The sequence below is a fragment of the Ranitomeya variabilis genome, chromosome 1 (genome assembly GCF_051348905.1).
Source record: "Ranitomeya variabilis isolate aRanVar5 chromosome 1, aRanVar5.hap1, whole genome shotgun sequence".
In the NCBI taxonomy this organism is placed as follows: domain Eukaryota; kingdom Metazoa; phylum Chordata; class Amphibia; order Anura; family Dendrobatidae; genus Ranitomeya; species Ranitomeya variabilis.
This window is the reverse complement of record NC_135232.1, coordinates 609,003,529-609,030,150: the sequence shown is the minus strand read 5'-3', so window position 1 is coordinate 609,030,150 and position 26,622 is coordinate 609,003,529. Positions and strand designations below refer to the sequence as shown.

At 61.9% G+C, this 26,622-nt stretch overlaps 1 protein-coding gene across 7 annotated transcripts; it reads right to left on the bottom strand.

The window, feature by feature from the left end:
- Positions 1-271: 271 nt before the first annotated feature.
- On the bottom strand, positions 272-4,611 carry LOC143771226 (palmitoyltransferase ZDHHC3-like). 7 transcript variants are annotated; one of them, XM_077260567.1, is made up of 9 exons: positions 4,370-4,611; positions 4,156-4,244; positions 4,002-4,075; positions 3,815-3,930; positions 3,687-3,748; positions 3,499-3,613; positions 3,350-3,422; positions 2,943-3,072; positions 467-1,782 (listed from the first exon to the last, which is right to left on the bottom strand). In XM_077260567.1, the coding sequence occupies exons 1-9, from the start codon at positions 4,432-4,434 to the stop codon at positions 1,694-1,696; spliced, it is 813 nt and encodes a 270-aa protein (XP_077116682.1). In that variant the 5' UTR covers positions 4,435-4,611; the 3' UTR covers positions 467-1,693. The 7 variants fall into 7 exon arrangements, 6 of the variants coding, with proteins under 6 accessions (XP_077116680.1, XP_077116682.1, XP_077116681.1 ...); XM_077260566.1 differs by having other exon boundaries at positions 4,316-4,605; XM_077260565.1 differs by lacking the exon at positions 467-1,782 and adding an exon at positions 272-446 and having other exon boundaries at positions 3,687-3,930; positions 4,316-4,556.
- Between the last annotated feature and the right edge of the window lie 22,011 nt (positions 4,612-26,622).

Sequence of the window (26,622 nt, the reverse complement as noted above, 5' to 3'; positions counted from 1 at the left end):
TGCAAAGGAAAAATAACACAATGTGATTTTCTGTTTTTTTATTTTTAGATTTTGTCTCTCACAGGTGAAGTGTACCTACAATAAAATGACAGACCTCTCCGTTCTTTGTAGATGGGAAAACTTGCAAAATTGGCAGTTAATGAAATACTTATTTTCCCCACTGTACGTTAACACCTCGTACCAGCGGCAATGACAGAGAGCAGACATGACAGAGTCTGCCCAGCTGCTACTATGGATGCATGGGATTATGTGAGGCCACAGCAGGGCCAGGTTCTGTCCACACAATCACTTCCTCAGGTTCTGAATGTTCCCGGTCAGGTAATGTCGCCTACTTTTCCCTGTTGCCAGCCTGCCGTGATTGTCAGTGTCCCCACTGCACCCTGTATCTCGCTGCTGCCTTTATAAACACGCACACTAGAGCTGGTTCTGGCCCATTAGATCCAGGCCTAAAACATGAAGCATAAAACAGAGATGACGATTGGATTTATTAATATCCCCCCCAAATCCCAGACAGAGATTCTCAGTGTAAAAAGAGACCACAGCAATAAATATATCTTACAACGAGCAGAGACGAGGACAAAGAGGGGATTTTGGTCAGTAACATAAGGAATATATAGCTCTGCTATATGGTGCAATTACCATCAGTGCTCAGATGCAATGGCCGACCTGAATCTCAAGAGGACTAAGAGAGTTGTAGTGCACTGCTGGCCTGCAGCAGACTGATACGTGGCTTCTCTGAAACAGACCGCAGTCGGATAAATGCAGCAGAATCGCCATCTGCTGGACACTCATAAAACTGCAAGAATGCTAATGTAGGACAACCACAAACCTGCAGAGGGCAGCAGAGAGACGAGAGGTATAGTAGTGAGACATGCAGCAGCTCCGGGGGTGAATAGGACATGATTCAGCCATGCTATGGGCTGGACCAAGAGGTTATAGTATAGCCCCTTACAAATAGTAATTAGGGTGAGCATTAAAGGGGCAGAGGACTTCACTTTCAGGAATACAGACTGGTGGCTTATAGCACACAATACTCTTGATTATTAACACTTCAGATTATGGACAGCGTCATGGTATGGTACATAATCAGAAGAAAAGCTGATCGCCAGGTTGCTCCCCCTCAGTGGGAAGCTTCCGTAATCTTCTTTTATTTTACAATGGTTCTGTCCTTCTAAAAGATATCCAGGCTCCATGATGCTGAAAAACTACAGCTGCAGTAAAAGGCATGGAGGACAGAGCAGCAGCTTCAAACAAATACAAGTTGGATCTCAGTCAACCTGAAATCACTGAACTCAGCAAACAGGAAAAAAAGTTCAATAAATACATTTAAAATAAATCCAGTGCAGATGAGCACCCCCCACTGGCGAGTGTAATTACTACATGATTAAACTCAACATGGGCGGGTGAATTTCTCCGAGGCTTAAAAACATAGAAAAACCCACTCCAGCATCCACAGCAGCAAGTAAGAAAAGTCCAAAGGGGGCGATAGAAACCACAGGAGTAAAAAAAAAAAACAAAACAGTCTGAGGCTGAGACACATCAGCAGCACCGACCCCCGGAGGGCAGCAGAACAGCCATGAGATGTGCACACGTAACAGTACATCCATAGTGCAACCACAGCAAGAGGCTGGGATCCGATTCCTGGAGATGGCCCCTGGACACAACCGCCACCCTACCATACTGACAAAGACCCCTACACATCATAGTCAGGGAGGTAACTGTATGCCGGACCACCAGAGGACGGGGGCGTATTACATGGGAAGAGCCAGCAGATCATATAACCTAGGGGGAAAGAGAGAAACAATGACAGAGTAGGCGGCATTTTCAGTGATGTCACCGCTGATCTCTAGTGACAGATAGGAGGCATTCTCAGTGATGTCACCGCTGATCTCTAGTGATGGATAGGAGGCATTCTCAGTGATGTCACCGCTGATCTCTAGTGATGGATAGGAGACATTCTCAGTGATGTCACCTCTGATCTCCAGTGATGGATAGGAGGCATTCTCAGTGATGTCACCGCTGATCTCTAGTGATGGATAGGAGACATTCTCAGTGATGTCACCACTGATCTCCAGTGATGGATAGGAGGCATTCTCAGTGATGTCACCCCTGATCTCTAGTGATGGATAGGAGGCATTCTCAGTGATGTCACCGCTGATCTCTAGTGATGGATAGGAGGCATTCTCAGTGATGTCACCACTGATCTCTAGTGATGGATAGGAGGCATTCTCAGTGATGTCACTGATCTTTAGTGATGGATAGGTGGCATTCTCAGTGATGTCACCGCTGATCTCTAGTGATGGATAGGTGGCATTCTCAGTGATGTCACTGATCTCTAGTGATAGATAGGAGGCATTCTCAGTGATGTCACCGCTGATCTCTAGTGATGGATAGGAGGCATTCTCAGTGATGTCACCCCTGATCTCTAGTGATGGATAGGCGGCATTCTCAGTGATATCACTGCTGATCTCTAGTGATGGATAGGAGGCATTCTGTGATGTCACTGCTGATCTCTAGTGATGGATAGGCGGCATTCTCAGTGATGTCACCTCTGATCTCTAGTGATGGATATGAGGCATTCTCAGTGATGTCACCGCTGATCTCTAGTGATGGATAGGAGACATTCTCAGTGATGTCACCGCTGATCTCTAGTGATGGATAGGAGGCATTCTCAGTGATGTCACCTCTGATCTCTAGTGATGGATAGGCGGCATTCTCAGTGATGTCACCTCTGATCTCTAGTGATGGATAGGCGGCATTCTCCGTGATGTCACCTCTGATCTCTAGTGATGGATAGGAGGCATTCTCAGTGATGTCACCCCTGATCTCTAGTGATGGATAGGCGGCATTCTCAGTGATGTCACCGCTGATCTCTAGTGATGGATAGGGGCATTCTCAGTGATGTCACCGCTGATCTCTAGTGATGGATAGGTTCCTCTTACCTCTTCCGAACACCTCCCTCAGTAGCGCCATCTTTGGCTTGCGGGTGTGGGCTACTTCCTTATTTGCCTCCTTTAGGAGTTTTTTCCTCAGTTGCTCGATGGGCGTCTCGTCTGTAATGATCGATACAATCTATATGAAAGAAAAAAAAAGAAAAAAAATTAGGCAAGAAGTATAAAAGGGACCACACAGATTTGTCTGATAGCAGAGAATCTACAGCACTGGGTAAAAAGTTTAAGAAGGTGACGAAAAATACAACAGAGTAAAAATCATTTAACAAAAAGGGTAAGTATTTAATTAATACAAAATAAATTAATACAAAATGAAAGAACAAAAGAGGAATGTAAATCCCATCGGGATCTGGTGACTGTCCGTTGTCTCCATCACCGGATACTGATGAAACACTTACCTGGTCATAGAAGATGACTGTAACGAACAGCCCGAAGAGGACGGACTCCACCAGGAGAAGGATGCAGTGGACTCTGCGGGGAGAGGAGACTGTACATGAGAGCTGCAGGGTCCTGACATCACAGTCACATGCGACCTCTGGGTACTCACATCTGCACATGACTATGAGCTGCAGCTGCCAGATCTGCATCCTCCAATGTTCCCTTCTTGGTTGGCCACAGCCAAACGGCCAGAACTAAGCCCACAGAGTACAGGCTTGTCAGACCTGCGAGAAGCACAAACATGAGAGCAGCACCCTACTGGACCCCTACCCGTATAAAACCGAATTGTGTACTTACCGGTGTAAAACAGGAACTGGATGAAATACTTTTGGTTTAATTCCCCAACACAATTATTTATCCTACAAAAAAACCAAAAAACAAATATACGACGGACAACTCGATGAGTAACCTCGCTCATTACGTACCAGGGGCAGTGGTGATCCATCCTGCGGACACAGCGGTGGCAGACGCGGCAGTGGTGGGCCCGCGGAGGGCGGTAGGTCTCACACCGGTGGCACACGGTCCAGTCCTCATTACCCCCCTGTGGAGAACGGCTGTTAGTCATCATTAGGTACCGCCATGGGTTCGGATTACGCTCCTGCGCACATTTACCCGGTCACTTTTGCGCGGAGTGCTGGAGCGCAGGTCCGAGAAGTCAATGGCGGTTTCCGGTAACGGAACGGTCCCTGTGGGAACAAAACAGGGCAGATTAAGAGGAGGATAGTCAGGTTGCAACCTGGAAGACTACTACTCCCAGCAGTCTCACCGGGGTCAGAGAAGACGGCGCGGCTGTGACAGGCCAGCAGCATGGACACCAGCAGATTGAAACCAACAGCGTGGAGTGGACACCAAACACTGCAAAAAGAGGGAACAAAGTGAGACATCCCATAATCATCCCCCAACAAGCACCCCCATCCTCCCCGCACCTGCCGGAGAAGCTATGCAGCAGGACGTGTCGCAGGATGACGTAGTCGGCGTACCCCAGGCTCAGGTAGGTAAGCAGCACACACAGCAGCCCGCAAGGGTCCCGCACACAGGCCGCCATGACAGCGCGGACACACTTCCGGGTCTCAGGCCCCGCCCAGCTGTCCTCTGCTCCAATCACGGAGGGGCGCCGCCTCGTGACTAGCAAAAGAATTCAGCTGTCAGTGAGGAGCGGCGTACTTCCGGTGAGTGCGGTCGCTATGGAGAAAGGGGATTCCGTGTAACGTACGTCATATCTGCGGAGTAGGCGAGACCTATTAATTTGAGCGGTCATGTGACCGTGGAGGGGGCGTGGCCTATTATTTGAGTGCCGCCAGCTGTGCACACGGGAGAGAGGAGCTCGGGTGTCAGTCCTGGTGCGTGACACAGACTGTGCCGGCCGCCAGCTGTGCACACGGGAGAGAGGAGCTCGGGTGTCAGTCCTGGTGCGTGACACAGACTGTGCCGGCCGCCAGCTGTGCACACAGGAGAGAGGAGCGCGGGTGTCAGTCCTGGTGCGTGACACGGACTCTGCCTGCCGCCAGCTGTGCACACAGGAGAGAGGAGCGCGGGTGTCAGTCCTGGTGCGTGACACGGACTCTGCCTGCCGCCAGCTGTGCACACGGGAGAGCCGAGCGCGGGTGTCAGTCCTGGTGCGTGACACGGACTCTGCCTGCCGCCAGCTGAGCACACGGGAGAGCGGAGCACGGGTGTCAGTCCTGGTGCGTGACACGGACTCTGCCTGCCGCCAGCTGAGCACACGGGAGAGCGGAGCTCGGGTGTCAGTCCTGGTGCGTGACACGGACTCTGCCTGCCGCCAGCTGTGCACACGGGAGAGCGGAGCTCGGGTGTCAGTCCTGGTGCGTGACACGGACTCTGCCTGCCGCCAGCTGTGCACACGGGAGAGCCGAGCGCGGGTGTCAGTCCTGGTGCGTGACACGGACTCTGCCTGCCGCTAGCTATGCACACGGGAGAGCGGAGCACGGGTGTCAGTCCTGGTGCGTGACACGGACTCTGCCTGCCGCCAGCTGAGCACACGGGAGAGCCGAGCGCGGGTGTCAGTCCTGGTGCGTGACACGGACTCTGCCTGCCGCCAGCTGTGCACACGGGAGAGCGGAGCTCGGGTGTCAGTCCTGGTGCGTGACACGGACTCTGCCTGCCGCCAGCTGTGCACACGGGAGAGCCGAGCACGGGTGTCAGTCCTGGTGCGTGACACGGACTCTGCCTGTTGCTAGCTATGCACACGGGAGAGCGGAGCGCGGGGGTCAGTCCTGGTGCCTGACACGGACTCTGCCTGCCGCCAGCTGAGCACACGGGAGAGCCGAGCGCGGGTGTCAGTCCTGGTGCGTGACACGGACTCTGCCTGCCGCTAGCTATGCACACGGGAGAGAGGAGCTCGGGTGTCAGTCCTGGTAAGTGACACGGACACTGCCTGCCACTAGCTGTGCACACGGGAGAGAAGAGCTCTGGTGTCAGTCCTGGTGAGCGACACGGACTCTGCCTGCCGCAAGCTGTGCACATGGGAGAGAGGAGCTCGGGTGTCAGTCCTGGTGAGTGACACGGACTCTACCTGCTGCCAGCTGTGCACACGGGAGAGAGAAGCGCGGGTGTCAGTCCTGGTGAGTGACACGGACTCTACCTGCTGCCAGCTGTGCACACGGGAGAGCGGAGCTCGGGTGTCAGACCTGGTGCGTGACACGGACTCTGCCTGCCGCCAGCTGTGCACACAGGAGAGAGGAGCGCGGGTGTCAGTCCTGGTGAGTGACACGGACTCTGCCTGCCTCCAGCTGTGCACACGGGAGAGAAGAGCTCGGGTGTCAGTCCTGGTGCGTGACACGGACTCTGCCTGCCGCCAGCTGTGCACACAGGAGAGAGGAGCGCGGGTGTCAGTCCTGGTACGTGACACGGACTCTGCCTGCCGCCAGCTGAGCACACAGAAGAGAGGAGCGCGGGTGTCAGTCCTGGTACGTGACACGGACTCTGCCTGCCGCTAGCTATGCACACGGGAGAGAGGAGCTCGGGTGTCAGTCCTGGTGCGTGACACGGACTCTGCCTGCCGCCAGCTGTGCACACAGGAGAGAGGAGCGCGGGTGTCAGTCCTGGTGAGTGACACGGACTCTGCCTGCCTCCAGCTGTGCACACGGGAGAGAAGAGCTCGGGTGTCAGTCCTGGTGCGTGACACGGACTCTGCCTGCCGCCAGCTGTGCACACAGGAGAGAGGAGCGCGGGTGTCAGTCCTGGTACGTGACACGGACTCTGCCTGCCGCCAGCTGAGCACACAGGAGAGAGGAGCGCGGGTGTCAGTCCTGGTACGTGACACGGACTCTGCCTGCCGCTAGCTATGCACACGGGAGAGAGGAGCTCGGGTGTCAGTCCTGGTGCGTGACACGGACTCTGCCTGCCGCCAGCTGTGCACACAGGAGAGAGGAGCGCGGGTGTCAGTCCTGGTGCGTGACACGGACTCTGCCTGCCACCAGCTGTGCACACAGGAGAGAGGAGCGCGGGTGTCAGTCCTGGTACGTGACACGGACTCTGCCTGCCGCTAGCTATGCACACGGGAGAGAGGAGCTCGGGTGTCAGTCCTGGTGAGTGACACGGACACTGCCTGCCACTAGCTGTGCACACGGGAGAGAAGAGCTCTGGTGTCAGTCCTGGTGAGTGACACGGACTCTGCCTGCCGCCAGCTGTGCACATGGGAGAGAGGAGCTCGGGTGTCAGTCCTGGTGAGTGACACGGACTCTACCTGCTGCCAGCTGTGCACACGGGAGAGCGGAGCTCGGGTGTCAGTCCTGGTGCGTGACACGTTTCTCTCCCTGCCGCCAGCTGTACACACGGGAGAGAGAAGCGCGGGTGTCAGTCCTGGTGAGTGACACGGACTCTACCTGCTGCCAGCTGTGCACACAGGAGAGCGGAGCTCGGGTCTCAGTCCTGGTGCGTGACACGGACTCTGCCGGCCGCCAGCTGTGCACACGGGAGAGAGAAGATCAGGTGTCAGTCCTGGTGCGTGACACGGACTCTGCCGGCCGCCAGCTGTGCACACGGGAGAGAGAAGATCAGGTGTCAGTCCTGGTGCGTGACACGGACTCTGCCGGCCGCCAGCTGTGCACACGGGAGAGAGGAGCACGGGTGTCAGTCCTGGTGCGTGACACGGACTCTGTCTGCCGCCAGCTGAGCACACGGGAGAGCGGAGCTCGGGTGTCAGTCCTGGTGCGTGACACGGACTCTGCCTGCCTCCAGCTGTGCACACGGGAGAGAAGAGCTCGGGTGTCAGTCCAGGTGCGTGACACGGACTCTGCCTGCCGCCAGCTGTGCACACAGGAGAGAGGAGCGCGGGTGTCAGTCCTGGTACGTGACACGGACTCTGCCTGCCGCCAGCTGAGCACACGGGAGAGCCGAGCGCGGGTGTCAGTCCTGGTGCGTGACACGGACTCTGCCTGCCGCTAGCTATGCACACGGGAGAGAGGAGCTCGGGTGTCAGTCCTGGTGCGTGACACGGACTCTGCCTGCCGCCAGCTGTGCACACAGGAGAGAGGAGCGCGGGTGTCAGTCCTGGTGCGTGACACGGACTCTGCCTGCCACCAGCTGTGCACACAGGAGAGAGGAGCGCGGGTGTCAGTCCTGGTACGTGACACGGACTCTGCCTGCCGCTAGCTATGCACACGGGAGAGAGGAGCTCGGGTGTCAGTCCTGGTGAGTGACACGGACACTGCCTGCCACTAGCTGTGCACACGGGAGAGAAGAGCTCTGGTGTCAGTCCTGGTGAGTGACACGGACTCTGCCTGCCGCCAGCTGTGCACATGGGAGAGAGGAGCTCGGGTGTCAGTCCTGGTGAGTGACACGGACTCTACCTGCTGCCAGCTGTGCACACGGGAGAGCGGAGCTCGGGTGTCAGTCCTGGTGCGTGACACGTTTCTCTCCCTGCCGCCAGCTGTACACACGGGAGAGAGAAGCGCGGGTGTCAGTCCTGGTGAGTGACACGGACTCTACCTGCTGCCAGCTGTGCACACAGGAGAGCGGAGCTCGGGTCTCAGTCCTGGTGCGTGACACGGACTCTGCCGGCCGCCAGCTGTGCACACGGGAGAGAGAAGATCAGGTGTCAGTCCTGGTGCGTGACACGGACTCTGCCGGCCGCCAGCTGTGCACACGGGAGAGAGAAGATCAGGTGTCAGTCCTGGTGCGTGACACGGACTCTGCCGGCCGCCAGCTGTGCACACGGGAGAGAGGAGCACGGGTGTCAGTCCTGGTGCGTGACACGGACTCTGTCTGCCGCCAGCTGAGCACACGGGAGAGCGGAGCTCGGGTGTCAGTCCTGGTGCGTGACACGGACTCTGCCTGCCTCCAGCTGTGCACACGGGAGAGAAGAGCTCGGGTGTCAGTCCAGGTGCGTGACACGGACTCTGCCTGCCGCCAGCTGTGCACACAGGAGAGAGGAGCGCGGGTGTCAGTCCTGGTACGTGACACGGACTCTGCCTGCCGCCAGCTGAGCACACGGGAGAGCCGAGCGCGGGTGTCAGTCCTGGTGCGTGACACGGACTCTGCCTGCCGCTAGCTATGCACACGGGAGAGAGGAGCTCGGGTGTCAGTCCTGGTGAGTGACACGGACATTGCCTGCCACTAGCTGTGCACACGGGAGAGAAGAGCTCGGGTGTCAGTCCTGGTGAGTGACACGGACTCTGCCTGCCGCCAGCTGAGCACACGGGAGAGCCGAGCGCGGGTGTCAGTCCTGGTGCGTGACACGGACTCTGCCTGCCGCCAGCTATGCACATGGGAGAGAGGAGCTCGGGTGTCAGTCCTGGTGAGTGACACGGACTCTACCTGCTGCCAGCTGTGCACACGGGAGAGAGAAGCGCGGGTGTCAGTCCTGGTGAGTGACACGGACTCTACCTGCTGCCAGCTGTGCACACGGGAGAGTGGAGCTCGGGTGTCAGTCCTGGTGCGTGACACGTTTCTCTGCCTGCCGCCAGCTGTGCACACGGGAGAGAGAAGCGCGGGTGTCAGTCCTGGTGAGTGACACGGACTCTACCTGCTGCCAGCTGTGCACACAGGAGAGCGGAGCTCGGGTGTCAGTACTGGTGCGTGACACGGACTCTGCCTGCCGCCAGCTGTGCACACGGGAGAGAGGAGCTCGGGTGTCAGTCCTGGTGAGTGACACGGACTCTGCCTGCCGCCAGCTGTGCACACGGGAGAGAGGAGCTCGGGTGTCAGTCCTGATGCGTGACATGGACTCTGCCTGCCGCCAGCTGTGCACACGGGAGAGCGGAGCTCGGGTGTCAGTCCTGGTGCGTGACATGGACTCTGCCTGCCGCCAGCTGTGCACACGGGACCGAGGAGCTCGGGTGTCAGTCCTGGTGCGTGACACAGACTGTGCCGGCCGCCAGCTGTGCACACGGGAGAGCGGAGCTCGGGTGTCAGTCCTGGTGTGTGACACGGACTGTGCCGGCCGCCAGCTGTGCACACGGGAGACAGGAGCACGGGTGTCAGTCCTGGTGCGTGACACGGACTCTGCCTGCCGCCAGCTGTGCACACAGGAGAGAGGAGCGCGGGTGTCAGTCCTGGTACGTGACACGGACTCTGCCTGCCGCCAGCTGAGCACACGGGAGAGAAGAGCTCTGGTGTCAGTCCTGGTGAGTGACACGGACTCTGCCTGCCACCAGCTGTGCACATGGGAGAGAGGAGCTCGGGTGTCAGTCCTGGTGAGTGACACGGACTCTACCTGCTGCCAGCTGTGCACACGGGAGAGCGGAGCTCGGGTGTCAGTCCTGGTGCGTGACACGTTTCTCTGCCTGCCGCCAGCTGTGCACACGGGAGAGAGAAGCGCGGGTGTCAGTCCTGGTGAGTGACACGGACTCTACCTGCTGCCAGCTGTGCACACAGGAGAGCGGAGCGCGGGTGTCAGTCCTGGTGCGTGACACGGACTCTGCCTGCCGCCAGCTGTGCACACGGGAGAGAGGAGCTCGGGTGTCAGTCCTGGTGAGTGACACGGACTCTGCCTGCCGCCAGCTGTGCACACGGGAGAGAGGAGCTCGGGTGTCAGTCCTGGTGCGTGACACGGACTCTGCCTGCCGCCAGCTATGCACACGGGAGAGAGGAGCTCGGGTGTCAGTCCTGGTGAGTGACACGGACACTGCCTGCCACTAGCTGTGCACACGGGAGAGAAGAGCTCGGGTGTCAGTCCTGGTGAGTGACACGGACTCTGCCTGCCTCCAGCTGAGCACACGGGAGAGCGGAGCTTGGGTGTCAGTCCTGGTGCGTGACATGGACTCTGCCTGCCGCCAGCTGTGCACACAGGAGAGAGGAGCGCGGGTGTCAGTCCTGGTACGTGACACGGACTCTGCCTGCCGCCAGCTGTGCACATGGGAGAGAGGAGCTCGGGTGTCAGTCCTGGTGAGTGACACGGACTCTGCCTGCCGCCAGCTGTGCACATGGGAGAGAGGAGCTCGGGTGTCAGTCCTGGTGAGTGACACGGACTCTACCTGCTGCCAGCTGTGCACACGGGAGAGAGAAGCGCGGGTGTCAGTCCTGGTGAGTGACACGGACTCTACCTGCTGCCAGCTGTGCACACGGGAGAGCGGAGCTCGGGTGTCAGTCCTGGTGCGTGACACGTTTCTCTGCCTGCCGCCAGCTGTGCACACGGGAGAGAGAAGCGCGGGTGTCAGTCCTGGTGAGTGACACGGACTCTGCCTGCCACCAGCTGTGCACACGGGAGAGAGGAGCTCGGGTGTCAGTCCTGGTGCGTGACACGGACTCTGCCTGCCGCCAGCTATGCACACGGGAGAGAGGAGCTCGGGTGTCAGTCCTGGTGAGTGACACGGACACTGCCTGCCACTAGCTGTGCACACGGGAGAGAAGAGCTCGGGTGTCAGTCCTGGTGAGTGACACGGACTCTGCCTGCCGCCAGCACTGCACACGGGAGAGAGGAGCTCGGGTGTCAGTCCTGGTGAGTGACACGGACTCTGCCTGCTGCCAGCTGTGCACACGGGAGAGAGAAGCGCGGGTGTCAGTCCTGGTGAGTGACACGGACTCTACCTGCTGCCAGCTGTGCACACGGGAGAGTGGAGCTCGGATGTCAGTCCTGGTGCGTGACACGTTTCTCTGCCTGCCGCCAGCTGTGCACACGGGAGAGAGAAGCGCGGGTGTCAGTCCTGGTGAGTGACACGGACTCTACCTGCTGCCAGCTGTGCACACAGGAGAGCGGAGCTCGGGTGTCAGTACTGGTGCGTGACACGGACTCTGCCTGCCGCCAGCTGTGCACACGGGAGAGAGGAGCTCGGGTGTCAGTCCTGGTGCGTGACATGGACTCTGCCTGCCGCCAGCTGTGCACACGGGAGAGCGGAGCTCGGGTGTCAGTCCTGGTGCGTGACATGGACTCTGCCTGCCGCCAGCTGTGCACACGGGACCGAGGAGCTCGGGTGTCAGTCCTGATGCGTGACACGGACTCTGCCGGCCGCCAGTTGTGCACACGGGAGAGAGAAGCTCAGGTGTCAGTCCTGGTGCGTGACACGGACTGTGCCGGCCGCCAGCTGTGCACACGGGAGAGAGGAGCTCGGGTGTCAGTCCTGGTGCGTGACACAGACTGTGCCGGCCGCCAGCTGTGCACACGGGAGAGCGGAGCTCGGGTGTCAGTCCTGGTGCGTGACACGGACTGTGCCGGCCGCCAGCTGTGCACACGGGAGAGAGGAGCACAGGTGTCAGTCCTGGTGAGTGACACGGACTCTACCTGCTGCCAGCTGTGCACACGGGAGAGAGAAGCGCGGGTGTCAGTCCTGGTGAGTGACACGGACTCTACCTGCTGCCAGCTGTGCACACGGGAGAGTGGAGCTCGGGTGTCAGTCCTGGTGCGTGACACGTTTCTCTGCCTGCCGCCAGCTGTGCACACGGGAGAGAGAAGCGCGGGTGTCAGTCCTGGTGAGTGACACGGACTCTACCTGCTGCCAGCTGTGCACACAGGAGAGCGGAGCTCGGGTGTCAGTACTGGTGCGTGACACGGACTCTGCCTGCCGCCAGCTGTGCACACGGGAGAGAGGAGCTCGGGTGTCAGTCCTGGTGAGTGACACGGACTCTGCCTGCCGCCAGCTGTGCACACGGGAGATAGGAGCTCGGGTGTCAGTCCTGGTGCGTGACATGGACTCTGCCTGCCGCCAGCTGTGCACACGGGAGAGCGGAGCTCGGGTGTCAGTCCTGGTGCGTGACATGGACTCTGCCTGCCGCCAGCTGTGCACACGGGACCGAGGAGCTCGGGTGTCAGTCCTGATGCGTGACACGGACTCTGCCGGCCGCCAGCTGTGCACACGGGAGAGAGAAGCTCAGGTGTCAGTCCTGGTGCGTGACACGGACTGTGCCGGCTGCCAGCTGTGCACACGGGAGAGAGGAGCTCGGGTGTCAGTCCTGGTGCGTGACACAGACTGTGCCGGCCGCCAGCTGTGCACACGGGAGAGCGGAGCTCGGGTGTCAGTCCTGGTGTGTGACACGGACTGTGCCGGCCGCCAGCTGTGCACACGGGAGAGAGGAGCACGGGTGTCAGTCCTGGTGCGTGACACGGACTCTGCCTGCCACCAGCTGTGCACACAGGAGAGAGGAGCGCGGGTGTCAGTCCTGGTACGTGACACGGACTCTGCCTGCCGCCAGCTGAGCACACGGGAGAGAAGAGCTCTGGTGTCAGTCCTGGTGAGTGACACGGACTCTGCCTGCCGCCAGTTGTGCACATGGGAGAGAGGAGCTCGGGTGTCAGTCCTGGTGAGTGACACGGACTCTACCTGCTGCCAGCTGTGCACACGGGAGAGCGGAGCTCGGGTGTCAGTCCTGGTGAGTGACACGGACTCTGCCTGCCGCCAGCTGTGCACACGGGAGAGAGAAGCGCGGGTGTCAGTCCTGGTGAGTGACACGGACTCTGCCTGCCGCCAGCTGTGCACACGGGAGAGAGGAGCTTGGGTGTCAGTCCTGGTGAGTGACACGGACTCTGCCTGCCGCCAGCTGTGCACACGGGAGAGAGGAGCTCGGGTGTCAGTCCTGGTGCGTGACACGGACTCTGCCTGCCGCCAGCTATGCACACGGGAGAGAGGAGCTCGGGTGTCAGTCCTGGTGAGTGACACGGACACTGCCTGCCACTAGCTGTGCACACGGGAGAGAAGAGCTCGGGTGTCAGTCCTGGTGCGTGACACGTTTCTCTGCCTGCCGCCAGCTGTGCACACGGGAGAGAGAAGCGCGGGTGTCAGTCCTGGTGAGTGACACGGACTTTACCTGCTGCCAGCTGTGCACACAGGAGAGCGGAGCTCGGGTGTCAGTACTGGTGCGTGACACGGACTCTGCCTGCCGCCAGCTGTGCACACGGGAGAGAGGAGCACGGGTGTCAGTCCTGGTGCGTGACATGGACTCTGTCTGCCTCCAGCTGAGCACACGGGAGAGCGGAGCTTGGGTGTCAGTCCTGGTGCGTGACATGGACTGTGCCGGCCGCCAGCTGTGCACACGGCAGAGAGAAGCTCAGGTGTCAGTCCTGGTGCGTGACACAGACTGTGCCGGCCGCCAGCTGTGCACACGGGAGAGAGGAGCTCGGGTGTCAGTCCTGGTGCGTGACACAGACTGTGCCGGCCGCCAGCTGTGCACACAGGAGAGAGGAGCGCGGGTGTCAGTCCTGGTGCGTGACACAGACTGTGCCGGCCGCCAGCTGTGCACACGGGAGAGAGGAGCTCGGGTGTCAGTCCTGGTGCGTGACACAGACTGTGCCGGCCGCCAGCTGTGCACACAGGAGAGAGGAGCGCGGGTGTCAGTCCTGGTGCGTGACACGGACTCTGCCTGCCGCCAGCTGTGCACACAGGAGAGAGGAGCGCGGGTGTCAGTCCTGGTGCGTGACACGGACTCTGCCTGCCGCCAGCTGTGCACACGGGAGAGCCGAGCGCGGGTGTCAGTCCTGGTGCGTGACACGGACTCTGCCTGCCGCTAGCTATGCACACGGGAGAGCGGAGCACGGGTGTCAGTCCTGGTGCGTGACACGGACTCTGCCTGCCGCCAGCTGAGCACACGGGAGAGCGGAGCTCGGGTGTCAGTCCTGGTGCGTGACACGGACTCTGCCTGCCGCCAGCTGTGCACACGGGAGAGCGGAGCTCGGGTGTCAGTCCTGGTGCGTGACACGGACTCTGCCTGCCGCCAGCTGTGCACACGGGAGAGCCGAGCGCGGGTGTCAGTCCTGGTGCGTGACACGGACTCTGCCTGCCGCTAGCTATGCACACGGGAGAGCGGAGCACGGGTGTCAGTCCTGGTGCGTGACACGGACTCTGCCTGCCGCCAGCTGAGCACACGGGAGAGCCGAGCGCGGGTGTCAGTCCTGGTGCGTGACACGGACTCTGCCTGCCGCCAGCTGTGCACACGGGAGAGCGGAGCTCGGGTGTCAGTCCTGGTGCGTGACACGGACTCTGCCTGCCGCCAGCTGTGCACACGGGAGAGCCGAGCGCGGGTGTCAGTCCTGGTGCGTGACACGGACTCTGCCTGTTGCTAGCTATGCACACGGGAGAGCGGAGCGCGGGGATCAGTCCTGGTGCCTGACACGGACTCTGCCTGCCGCCAGCTGAGCACACGGGAGAGCCGAGCGCGGGTGTCAGTCCTGGTGCGTGACACGGACTCTGCCTGCCGCTAGCTATGCACACGGGAGAGAGGAGCTCGGGTGTCAGTCCTGGTAAGTGACACGGACACTGCCTGCCACTAGCTGTGCACACGGGAGAGAAGAGCTCTGGTGTCAGTCCTGGTGAGCGACACGGACTCTGCCTGCCGCCAGCTGTGCACATGGGAGAGAGGAGCTCGGGTGTCAGTCCTGGTGAGTGACACGGACTCTACCTGCTGCCAGCTGTGCACACGGGAGAGAGAAGCGCGGGTGTCAGTCCTGGTGAGTGACACGGACTCTACCTGCTGCCAGCTGTGCACACGGGAGAGCGGAGCTCGGGTGTCAGACCTGGTGCGTGACACGGACTCTGCCTGCCGCCAGCTGTGCACACAGGAGAGAGGAGCGCGGGTGTCAGTCCTGGTGAGTGACACGGACTCTGCCTGCCTCCAGCTGTGCACACGGGAGAGAAGAGCTCGGGTGTCAGTCCTGGTGCGTGACACGGACTCTGCCTGCCGCCAGCTGTGCACACAGGAGAGAGGAGCGCGGGTGTCAGTCCTGGTGCGTGACACGGACTCTGCCTGCCGCCAGCTGTGCACACGGGAGAGCCGAGCGCGGGTGTCAGTCCTGGTGCGTGACACGGACTCTGCCTGCCGCTAGCTATGCACACGGGAGAGCGGAGCACGGGTGTCAGTCCTGGTGCGTGACACGGACTCTGCCTGCCGCCAGCTGAGCACACGGGAGAGCGGAGCTCGGGTGTCAGTCCTGGTGCGTGACACGGACTCTGCCTGCCGCCAGCTGTGCACACGGGAGAGCGGAGCTCGGGTGTCAGTCCTGGTGCGTGACACGGACTCTGCCTGCCGCCAGCTGTGCACACGGGAGAGCCGAGCGCGGGTGTCAGTCCTGGTGCGTGACACGGACTCTGCCTGCCGCTAGCTATGCACACGGGAGAGCGGAGCACGGGTGTCAGTCCTGGTGCGTGACACGGACTCTGCCTGCCGCCAGCTGAGCACACGGGAGAGCCGAGCGCGGGTGTCAGTCCTGGTGCGTGACACGGACTCTGCCTGCCGCCAGCTGTGCACACGGGAGAGCGGAGCTCGGGTGTCAGTCCTGGTGCGTGACACGGACTCTGCCTGCCGCCAGCTGTGCACACGGGAGAGCCGAGCGCGGGTGTCAGTCCTGGTGCGTGACACGGACTCTGCCTGTTGCTAGCTATGCACACGGGAGAGCGGAGCGCGGGGATCAGTCCTGGTGCCTGACACGGACTCTGCCTGCCGCCAGCTGAGCACACGGGAGAGCCGAGCGCGGGTGTCAGTCCTGGTGCGTGACACGGACTCTGCCTGCCGCTAGCTATGCACACGGGAGAGAGGAGCTCGGGTGTCAGTCCTGGTAAGTGACACGGACACTGCCTGCCACTAGCTGTGCACACGGGAGAGAAGAGCTCTGGTGTCAGTCCTGGTGAGCGACACGGACTCTGCCTGCCGCCAGCTGTGCACATGGGAGAGAGGAGCTCGGGTGTCAGTCCTGGTGAGTGACACGGACTCTACCTGCTGCCAGCTGTGCACACGGGAGAGAGAAGCGCGGGTGTCAGTCCTGGTGAGTGACACGGACTCTACCTGCTGCCAGCTGTGCACACGGGAGAGCGGAGCTCGGGTGTCAGACCTGGTGCGTGACACGGACTCTGCCTGCCGCCAGCTGTGCACACAGGAGAGAGGAGCGCGGGTGTCAGTCCTGGTGAGTGACACGGACTCTGCCTGCCTCCAGCTGTGCACACGGGAGAGAAGAGCTCGGGTGTCAGTCCTGGTGCGTGACACGGACTCTGCCTGCCGCCAGCTGTGCACACAGGAGAGAGGAGCGCGGGTGTCAGTCCTGGTACGTGACACGGACTCTGCCTGCCGCCAGCTGAGCACACAGGAGAGAGGAGCGCGGGTGTCAGTCCTGGTACGTGACACGGACTCTGCCTGCCGCTAGCTATGCACACGGGAGAGAGGAGCTCGGGTGTCAGTCCTGGTGCGTGACACGGACTCTGCCTGCCGCCAGCTGTGCACACAGGAGAGAGGAGCGCGGGTGTCAGTCCTGGTGAGTGACACGGACTCTGCCTGCCTCCAGCTGTGCACACGGGAGAGAAGAGCTCGGGTGTCAGTCCTGGTGCGTGACACGGACTCTGCCTGCCGCCAGCTGTGCACACAGGAGAGAGGAGCGCGGGTGTCAGTCCTGGTACGTGACACGGACTCTGCCTGCCGCCAGCTGAGCACACAGGAGAGAGGAGCGCGGGTGTCAGTCCTGGTACGTGACACGGACTCTGCCTGCCGCTAGCTATGCACACGGGAGAGAGGAGCTCGGGTGTCAGTCCTGGTGCGTGACACGGACTCTGCCTGCCGCCAGCTGTGCACACAGGAGAGAGGAGCGCGGGTGTCAGTCCTGGTGCGTGACACGGACTCTGCCTGCCGCCAGCTGTGCACACAGGAGAGAGGAGCGCGGGTGTCAGTCCTGGTACGTGACACGGACTCTGCCTGCCGCTAGCTATGCACACCGGAGAGAGGAGCTCGGGTGTCAGTCCTGGTGAGTGACACGGACACTGCCTGCCACTAGCTGTGCACACGGGAGAGAAGAGCTCTGGTGTCAGTCCTGGTGAGTGACACGGACTCTGCCGGCCGCCAGCTGTGCACACGGGAGAGAGAAGATCAGGTGTCAGTCCTGGTGCGTGACACGGACTCTGCCGGCCGCCAGCTGTGCACACGGGAGAGAGAAGATCAGGTGTCAGTCCTGGTGCGTGACACGGACTCTGCCGGCCGCCAGCTGTGCACACGGGAGAGAGGAGCACGGGTGTCAGTCCTGGTGCGTGACACGGACTCTGTCTGCCGCCAGCTGAGCACACGGGAGAGCGGAGCTCGGGTGTCAGTCCTGGTGCGTGACACGGACTCTGCCTGCCTCCAGCTGTGCACACGGGAGAGAAGAGCTCGGGTGTCAGTCCTGGTGCGTGACACGGACTCTGCCTGCCGCCAGCTGTGCACACAGGAGAGAGGAGCGCGGGTGTCAGTCCTGGTACGTGACACGGACTCTGCCTGCCGCCAGCTGAGCACACGGGAGAGCCGAGCGCGGGTGTCAGTCCTGGTGCGTGACACGGACTCTGCCTGCCGCTAGCTATGCACACGGGAGAGAGGAGCTCGGGTGTCAGTCCTGGTGAGTGACACGGACATTGCCTGCCACTAGCTGTGCACACGGGAGAGAAGAGCTCGGGTGTCAGTCCTGGTGAGTGACACGGACTCTGCCTGCCGCCAGCTGAGCACACGGGAGAGCCGAGCGCGGGTGTCAGTCCTGGTGCGTGACACGGACTCTGCCTGCCGCCAGCTATGCACACGGGAGAGAGGAGCTCGGGTGTCAGTCCTGGTGAGTGACACGGACTCTACCTGCTGCCAGCTGTGCACACGGGAGAGAGAAGCGCGGGTGTCAGTCCTGGTGAGTGACACGGACTCTACCTGCTGCCAGCTGTGCACACGGGAGAGTGGAGCTCGGGTGTCAGTCCTGGTGCGTGACACGTTTCTCTGCCTGCCGCCAGCTGTGCACACGGGAGAGAGAAGCGCGGGTGTCAGTCCTGGTGAGTGACACGGACTCTACCTGCTGCCAGCTGTGCACACAGGAGAGCGGAGCTCGGGTGTCAGTACTGGTGCGTGACACGGACTCTGCCTGCCGCCAGCTGTGCACACGGGAGAGGAGCTCGGGTGTCAGTCCTGGTGAGTGACACGGACTCTGCCTGCCGTCAGCTGTGCACACGGGAGAGAGGAGCTCGGGTGTCAGTCCTGGTGCGTGACATGGACTCTGCCTGCCGCCAGCTGTGCACACGGGAGAGCGGAGCTCGGGTGTCAGTCCTGGTGCGTGACATGGACTCTGCCTGCCGCCAGCTGTGCACACGGGACCGAGGAGCTCGGGTGTCAGTCCTGATGCGTGACACGGACTCTGCCGGCCGCCAGCTGTGCACACGGGAGAGAGAAGCTCAGGTGTCAGTCCTGGTGCGTGACACGGACTGTGCCGGCCGCCAGCTGTGCACACGGGAGAGAGGAGCTCGGGTGTCAGTCCTGGTGCGTGACACAGACTGTGCCGGCCGCCAGCTGTGCACACGGGAGAGCGGAGCTCGGGTGTCAGTCCTGGTGTGTGACACGGACTGTGCCGGCCGCCAGCTGTGCACACGGGAGAGAGGAGCACGGGTGTCAGTCCTGGTGCGTGACACGGACTCTGCCTGCCGCCAGCTGTGCACACAGGAGAGAGGAGCGCGGGTGTCAGTCCTGGTACGTGACACGGACTCTGCCTGCCGCCAGCTGAGCACACGGGAGAGAAGAGCTCTGGTGTCAGTCCTGGTGAGTGACACGGACTCTGCCTGCCGCCAGCTGTGCACATGGGAGAGAGGAGCTCGGGTGTGAGTCCTGGTGAGTGACACGGACTCTACCTGCTGCCAGCTGTGCACACGGGAGAGCGGAGCTCGGGTGTCAGTCCTGGTGCGTGACACGTTTCTCTGCCTGCCGCCAGCTGTGCACACGGGAGAGAGAAGCGCGGGTGTCAGTCCTGGTGAGTGACACGGACTCTACCTGCTGCCAGCTGTGCACACAGGAGAGCGGAGCGCGGGTGTCAGTCCTGGTGCGTGACACGGACTCTGCCTGCCGCCAGCTGTGCACACGGGAGAGAGGAGCTCGGGTGTCAGTCCTGGTGAGTGACACGGACTCTGCCTGCCGCCAGCTGTGCACAGGGGAGAGAGGAGCTCGGGTGTCAGTCCTGGTGCGTGACACGGACTCTGCCTGCTGCCAGCTATGCACACGGGAGAGAGGAGCTCGGGTGTCAGTCCTGGTGAGTGACACGGACACTGCCTGCCACTAGCTGTGCACACGGGAGAGAAGAGCTCGGGTGTCAGTCCTGGTGCGTGACACGTTTCTCTGCCTGCCGCCAGCTGTGCACACGGGAGAGAGAAGCGCGGGTGTCAGTCCTGGTGAGTGACACGGACTTTACCTGCTGCCAGCTGTGCACACAGGAGAACGGAGCTCGGGTGTCAGTACTGGTGCGTGACACGGACTCTGCCTGCCGCCAGCTGTGCACACGGGAGAGAGGAGCACGGGTGTCAGTCCTGGTGCGTGACATGGACTCTGTCTGCCTCCAGCTGAGCACACGGGAGAGCGGAGCTTGGGTGTCAGTCCTGGTGCGTGACACGGACTCTGCCTGCCGCCAGCTGTGCACACAGGAGAGAGGAGCGCGGGTGTCAGTCCTGGTACGTGACACGGACTCTGCCTGCCGCCAGCTGTGCACATGGGAGAGAGGAGCTCGGGTGTCAGTCCTGGTGAGTGACACGGACTCTGCCTGCCGCCAGCTGTGCACATGGGAGAGAGGAGCTCGGGTGTCAGTCCTGGTGAGTGACACGGACTCTACCTGCTGCCAGCTGTGCACACGGGAGAGAGAAGCGCGGGTGTCAGTCCTGGTGAGTGACACGGACTCTACCTGCTGCCAGCTGTGCACACGGGAGAGCGGAGCTCGGGTGTCAGTCCTGGTGCGTGACACGTTTCTCTGCCTGCCGCCAGCTGTGCACACGGGAGAGAGAAGCGCGGGTGTCAGTCCTGGTGAGTGACACGGACTCTGCCTGCCACCAGCTGTGCACACGGGAGAGAGGAGCTCGGGTGTCAGTCCTGGTGCGTGACACGGACTCTGCCTGCCGCCAGCTATGCACACGGGAGAGAGGAGCTCGGGTGTCAGTCCTGGTGAGTGACACGGACACTGCCTGCCACTAGCTGTGCACACGGGAGAGAAGAGCTCGGGTGTCAGTCCTGGTGAGTGACACGGACTCTGCCTGCCGCCAGCAATGCACACGGGAGAGAGGAGCTCGGGTGTCAGTCCTGGTGAGTGACACGGACTCTACCTGCTGCCAGCTGTGCACACGGGAGAGAGAAGCGCGGGTGTCAGTCCTGGTGAATGACACGGACTGTACCTGCTGCCAGCTGTGCACACGGGAGAGTGGAGCTCGGATGTCAGTCCTGGTGCGTGACACGTTTCTCTGCCTGCCGCCAGCTGTGCACACGGGAGAGAGAAGCGCGGGTGTCAGTCCTGGTGAGTGACACGGACTCTACCTGCTGCCAGCTGTGCACACAGGAGAGCGGAGCTCGGGTGTCAGTACTGGTGCGTGACACGGACTCTGCCTGCCGCCAGCTGTGCACACGGGAGAGAGGAGCTCGGGTGTCAGTCCTGGTGCGTGACATGGACTCTGCCTGCCGCCAGCTGTGCACACGGGAGAGCGGAGCTCGGGTGTCAGTCCTGGTGCGTGACATGGACTCTGCCTGCCGCCAGCTGTGCACACGGGACCGAGGAGCTCGGGTGTCAGTCCTGATGCGTGACACGGACTCTGCCGGCCGCCAGTTGTGCACACGGGAGAGAGAAGCTCAGGTGTCAGTCCTGGTGCGTGACACGGACTGTGCCGGCCGCCAGCTGTGCACACGGGAGAGAGGAGCTCGGGTGTCAGTCCTGGTGCGTGACACAGACTGTGCCGGCCGCCAGCTGTGCACACGGGAGAGCGGAGCTCGGGTGTCAGTCCTGGTGCGTGACACGGACTGTGCTGGCCGCCAGCTGTGCACACGGGAGAGAGGAGCACAGGTGTCAGTCCTGGTGAGTGACACGGACTCTACCTGCTGCCAGCTGTGCACACGGGAGAGAGAAGCGCAAATGTCAGTCCTGGTGAGTGACACGGACTCTACCTGCTGCCAGCTGTGCACACGGGAGAGTGGAGCTCGGGTGTCAGTCCTGGTGCGTGACACGTTTCTCTGCCTGCCGCCAGCTGTGCACACGGGAGAGAGGAGCTCGGGTGTCAGTCCTGGTGAGTGACATGGACTCTACCAGCTGCCAGCTGTGCACACGGGAGAGCGGAGCACGGGTGTCAGTCCTGGTGCGTGACACGGACTCTGCCTGCCGCCACCTGTGCACACAGGAGAGAGGAGCACGGGTGTCAGTCCTGGTACGTGACACGGACTTTGCCTGCCGCCAGCTGTGCACATGGGAGAGAGGAGCTCGGGTGTCAGTCCTGGTGAGTGACACGGACTCTGCCTGCCGCCAGCTGTGCACATGGGAGAGAGGAGCTCGGGTGTCAGTCCTGGTGAGTGACACGGACTCTACCTGCTGCCAGCTGTGCACACGGGAGAGAGAAGCGCGGGTGTCAGTCCTGGTGAGTGACACGGACTCTACCTGCTGCCAGCTGTGCACACGGGAGAGCGGAGCTCGGGTGTCAGTCCTGGTGCGTGACACGTTTCTCTGCCTGCCGCCAGCTGTGCACACGGGAGAGAGAAGCGCGGGTGTCAGTCCTGGTGAGTGACATGGACTCTACCAGCTGCCAGCTGTGCACACGGGAGAGCGGAGCACGGGTGTCAGTCCTGGTGTGTGACACGGACACTGCCTGCCACCAGCTGTGCACACGGGAGAGCGGAGCTCGGGTGTCAGTCCTGGTGCGTGACATGGACTCTGCCTGCCGCCAGCTGTGCACACGGGAGAGAGGAGCTCGGGTGTCAGTCCTGGTGCGTGACATGGACACTGCCGGCTGCCAGCTGTGCACACGGGAGAGAGGAGCGCGGGTGTCAGTCCTGGTGCGTGACATGGACACTGCCGGCCGCCAGCTGTGCACACGGGAGAGTGGAGCGCTGGTGTCAGTCCTGATGCGTGACACGGACTCTGCCGGCCGCCAGCTGAGCACACGTGAGAGAGGAGTGCGGGTGTCAGTCCTGGTGCGTGACATGGACACTGCCGGCCGCCAGCTGAGCACACGGGAGAGAGGAGCGCGGGTGTCAGTCCTGGTGCGTGACACGGACTCTGCCGGCCGCCAGCTGAGCACACGGGAGAGAGGAGCGCGGGTGTCAGTCCTGGTGCGTGACATGGACACTGCCGGCCGCCAGCTGAGCACACGGGAGAGAGGAGCGCTGGTGTCAGTCCTGATGCGTGACACGGACTCTGCCTGCTACCAGCTATGCACACGGGAGAGAGGAGCGCGGGTGTCAGTCCTGGTGCGTGACACGGACTCTGCCTGCCGCCAGCTGAGCACACGGGAGAGAGGAGCGCGGGTGTCAGTCCTGGTGCGTGACACAGACTCTGCCTGCAGCCAGCTGTGCGCACGGGAGAGTGGAGCTCGGGTGTCAGTCCTGGTGCATGACACGGACTCTGCCTGCTTCCAGCTGTGCACACGGGAGAGAGGAGCTCGGGTGTCAGTCCTGGTGCGTGACACGGACTCTGCCTGCTTCCAGCTGAGCACACGGGAGAGCCGAGCTCGGGTGTCAGTCCTGGTGCGTGACACGGACTGTGCCGGCCGCCAGCTGTGCACACGGGAGAGAGGAGCTCGGGTGTCAGTCCTGGTGCGTGACACGGACTCTGCCTGCCGCCAGCTGTGCACACGGGAGAGCGGAGCTCGGGTGTCAGTCCTGGTGCGTGACACAGACTGTGCCGGCCGCCAGCTGTGCACACGGGAGAGAGAAGCTCAGGTGTCAGTCCTGGTGCGTGACACGGACTGTGCCGGCCGCCAGCTGTGCACACGGGAGAGAGGAGCTCGGGTGTCAGTTCTGGTGCGTGACACGGACTCTGCCTGCCGCCATCTGAGCACACGGGAGAGCGGAGCGCTGGTGTCAGTCCTGATGCGTGACACGGACTCTGCCTGCCGCCAGCTGTGCACACGGGAGAGAGGAGCGCGGGTGTCAGTCCTGGTGCGTGACACGGACTCTGCCTGCCGCCAGCTGAGCACACGGGAGAGAGGAGCGCGGGTGTCAGTCCTGGTGCGTGACACAGACTCTGCCTGCCGCCAGCTGTGCACACGGGAGAGAGGAGCTCGGGTGTCAGTCCTGGTGCGTGACACAGACTCTGCCTGCCGCCAGCTGAGCACACGGGAGAGCCAAGCTCGGGTGTCAGTCCTGGTGCGTGACACGGACTGTGCCGGCCGCCAGCTGTGCACACGGGAGAGAGGAGGTCGGGTGTCAGTCCTGGTGCGTGACACGGACTCTGCCTGCCGCCAGCTGTGCACACGGGAGAGCGGAGCTCGGGTGTCAGTCCTGGTGCGTGACACAGACTGTGCCGGCCGCCAGCTGTGCACACGGGAGAGAGAAGCTCAGGTGTCAGTCCTGGTGCGTGACACGGACTGTGCCGGCCGCCAGCTGTGCACACGGGAGAGAGGAGCTCGGGTGTCAGTCCTGGTGCGTGACACGGACTCTGCCTGCCGCCAGCTGAGCACACGGGAGAGAGGAGCGCGGGTGTCAGTCCTGGTGCGTGACACGGACTCTGCCTGCCGCCAGCTGAGCTCACAGGAGAGCCGAGCGCGGGTGTCAGTCCTGGTGCATGACACGGTCTCTGCCTGCCGCTAGCTATGCACACGGGAGAGAGGAGCTCGGGTGTCAGTCCTGGTGAGTGACACGGACACTGCCTGCCACTAGCTGTGCACACGGGAGAGAAGAGCTCGGGTGTCAGTCCTGGTGAGTGACACGGACTCTGCCTGCCGCCAGCTGTGCACATGGGAGAGAGGAGCTCGGGTGTCAGTCCTGGTGAGTGACACGGACTCTACCTGCTGCCAGCTGTGCACACGGGAGAGAGAAGCGTGCGTGTCAGTCCTGGTGAGTGACACGGACTCTACCTGCTGCCAGCTGTGCACACGGGAGAGCGGAGCTCGGGTGTCAGTCCTGGTGCGTGACACGTTTCTCTGCCTGCCGCCAGCTGTGCACACGGGAGAGAGGAGCTCGGGTGTCAGTCCTGGTGAGTGACACGGACTCTACCTGCTGCCAGCTGTGCACACAGGAGAGCGGAGCTCGGGTGTCAGTACTGGTGCGTGACACGGACTCTGCCTGCCGCCAGCTGTGCACACGGGAGAGAGGAGCTCGGGTGTCAGTCCTGGTGAGTGACACGGACTCTGCCTGCCGCCAGCTGTGCACACGGGAGAGAGGAGCGCGGGTGTCAGTCCTGGTGCGTGACACGGACTCTGCCTGCCGCCAGCTGTGCACATGGGAGACAGGAGCGCGGGTGTCAGTCCTGGTGCGTGACACGGACTCTGCCTGCCGCCAGCTGTGCCCACGGGAGAGCCGAGCTCGGGTGTCAGTCCTGGTGCGTGACACGGACTCTGCCTGCCGCCAGCTGTGCACACAGGAGAGAGGAGCTCGGGTGTCAGTCCTGGTGAGTGACACGGACTCTGCCTGCCGCTAGCTATGCACATGGGAGAGAGGAGCTCGGGTGTCAGTCCTGGTGAGTGACACGGACACTGCCTGCCACCAGCTGTGCACACGGGAGAGAGGAGCTCGGGTGTCAGTCCTGGTGCGTGACACGGACTCTGCCTGCCGCCAGCTGAGCACACGGGAGAGCGGAGCGCGGGTGTCAGTCTTGGTGCATGACACGGACTCTGCCTGCTGCCAGCTGTGCACATGGGATAGAGGAGCTCGGGTGTCAGTCCTGGTGAGTGACACGGACTCTACCTGCTGCCAGCTGTGCACACGGGAGAGAGAAGCGTGCGTGTCAGTCCTGGTGAGTGACACGGACTCTACCTGCTGCCAGCTGTGCACACGGGAGAGCGGAGCTCGGGTGTCAGTCCTGGTGCGTGACACGTTTCTCTGCCTGCCGCCAGCTGTGCACACGGGAGAGAGGAGCTCGGGTGTCAGTCCTGGTGAGTGACACGGACTCTACCTGCTGCCAGCTGTGCACACAGGAGAGCGGAGCTCGGGTGTCAGTACTGGTGCGTGACACGGACTCTGCCTGCCGCCAGCTGTGCACACGGGAGAGAGGAGCTCGGGTGTCAGTCCTGGTGAGTGACACGGACTCTGCCTGCCGCCAGCTGTGCACACGGGAGAGAGGAGCGCGGGTGTCAGTCCTGGTGCGTGACACGGACTCTGCCTGCCGCCAGCTGTGCACATGGGAGACAGGAGCGCGGGTGTCAGTCCTGGTGCGTGACACGGACTCTGCCTGCCGCCAGCTGTGCCCACGGGAGAGCCGAGCTCGGGTGTCAGTCCTGGTGCGTGACACGGACTCTGCCTGCCGCCAGCTGTGCACACAGGAGAGAGGAGCTCGGGTGTCAGTCCTGGTGAGTGACACGGACACTGCCTGCCACCAGCTGTGCACACGGGAGAGAGGAGCTCGGGTGTCAGTCCTGGTGCGTGACACGGACTCTGCCTGCCGCCAGCTGAGCACACGGGAGAGCGGAGCGCGGGTGTCAGTCTTGGTGCATGACACGGACTCTGCCTGCTGCCAGCTGTGCACATGGGATAGAGGAGCTCGGGTGTCAGTCCTGGTGAGTGACACGGACTCTACCTGCTGCCAGCTGTGCACACGGGAGAGCAGAGCTCGGGTGTCAGTCCTGGTGCGTGACACGTTTCTCTGCCTGCCGCCAGCTGTGCACACGGGAGAGAGGAGCTCGGGTGTCAGTCCTGGTGAGTGACACGGACTCTACCTGCTGCCAGCTGTGCACACAGGAGAGCGGAGCTCGGGTGTCAGTACTGGTGCGTGACACGGACTCTGCCTGCCGCTAGTTATGCACACGGGAGAGAGGAGCTCGGGTGTCAGTCCTGGTGAGTGACACGGACTCTGCCTGCCGCCAGCTGTGCACACGGGAGAGCGGAGCGCGGGTGTCAGTCCTGGTGTGTGACACGGACACTGCCTGCCACCAGCTGTGCACACGGGACAGAGGAGCTCGGGTGTCAGTCCTGGTGC

Excerpts from the sequence above, each read along its gene's own strand:
- LOC143771226 (XM_077260562.1), bottom strand. The coding sequence starts at position 4,434 with ATGGCGGCCTGTGTGCGGGACCCTTGCGGGCTGCTGTGTGTGCTGCTT. Across the intron at positions 4,245-4,315 it reads CTGCATAGCTTCTCCGGCAG|TGTTTGGTGTCCACTCCACG; the intron begins GTGCGGGGAGGA and ends CTCTTTTTGCAG. Across the intron at positions 3,931-4,001 it reads CTCCGCGCAAAAGTGACCGG|GGGGGTAATGAGGACTGGAC; the intron begins GTAAATGTGCGC and ends CGTTCTCCACAG.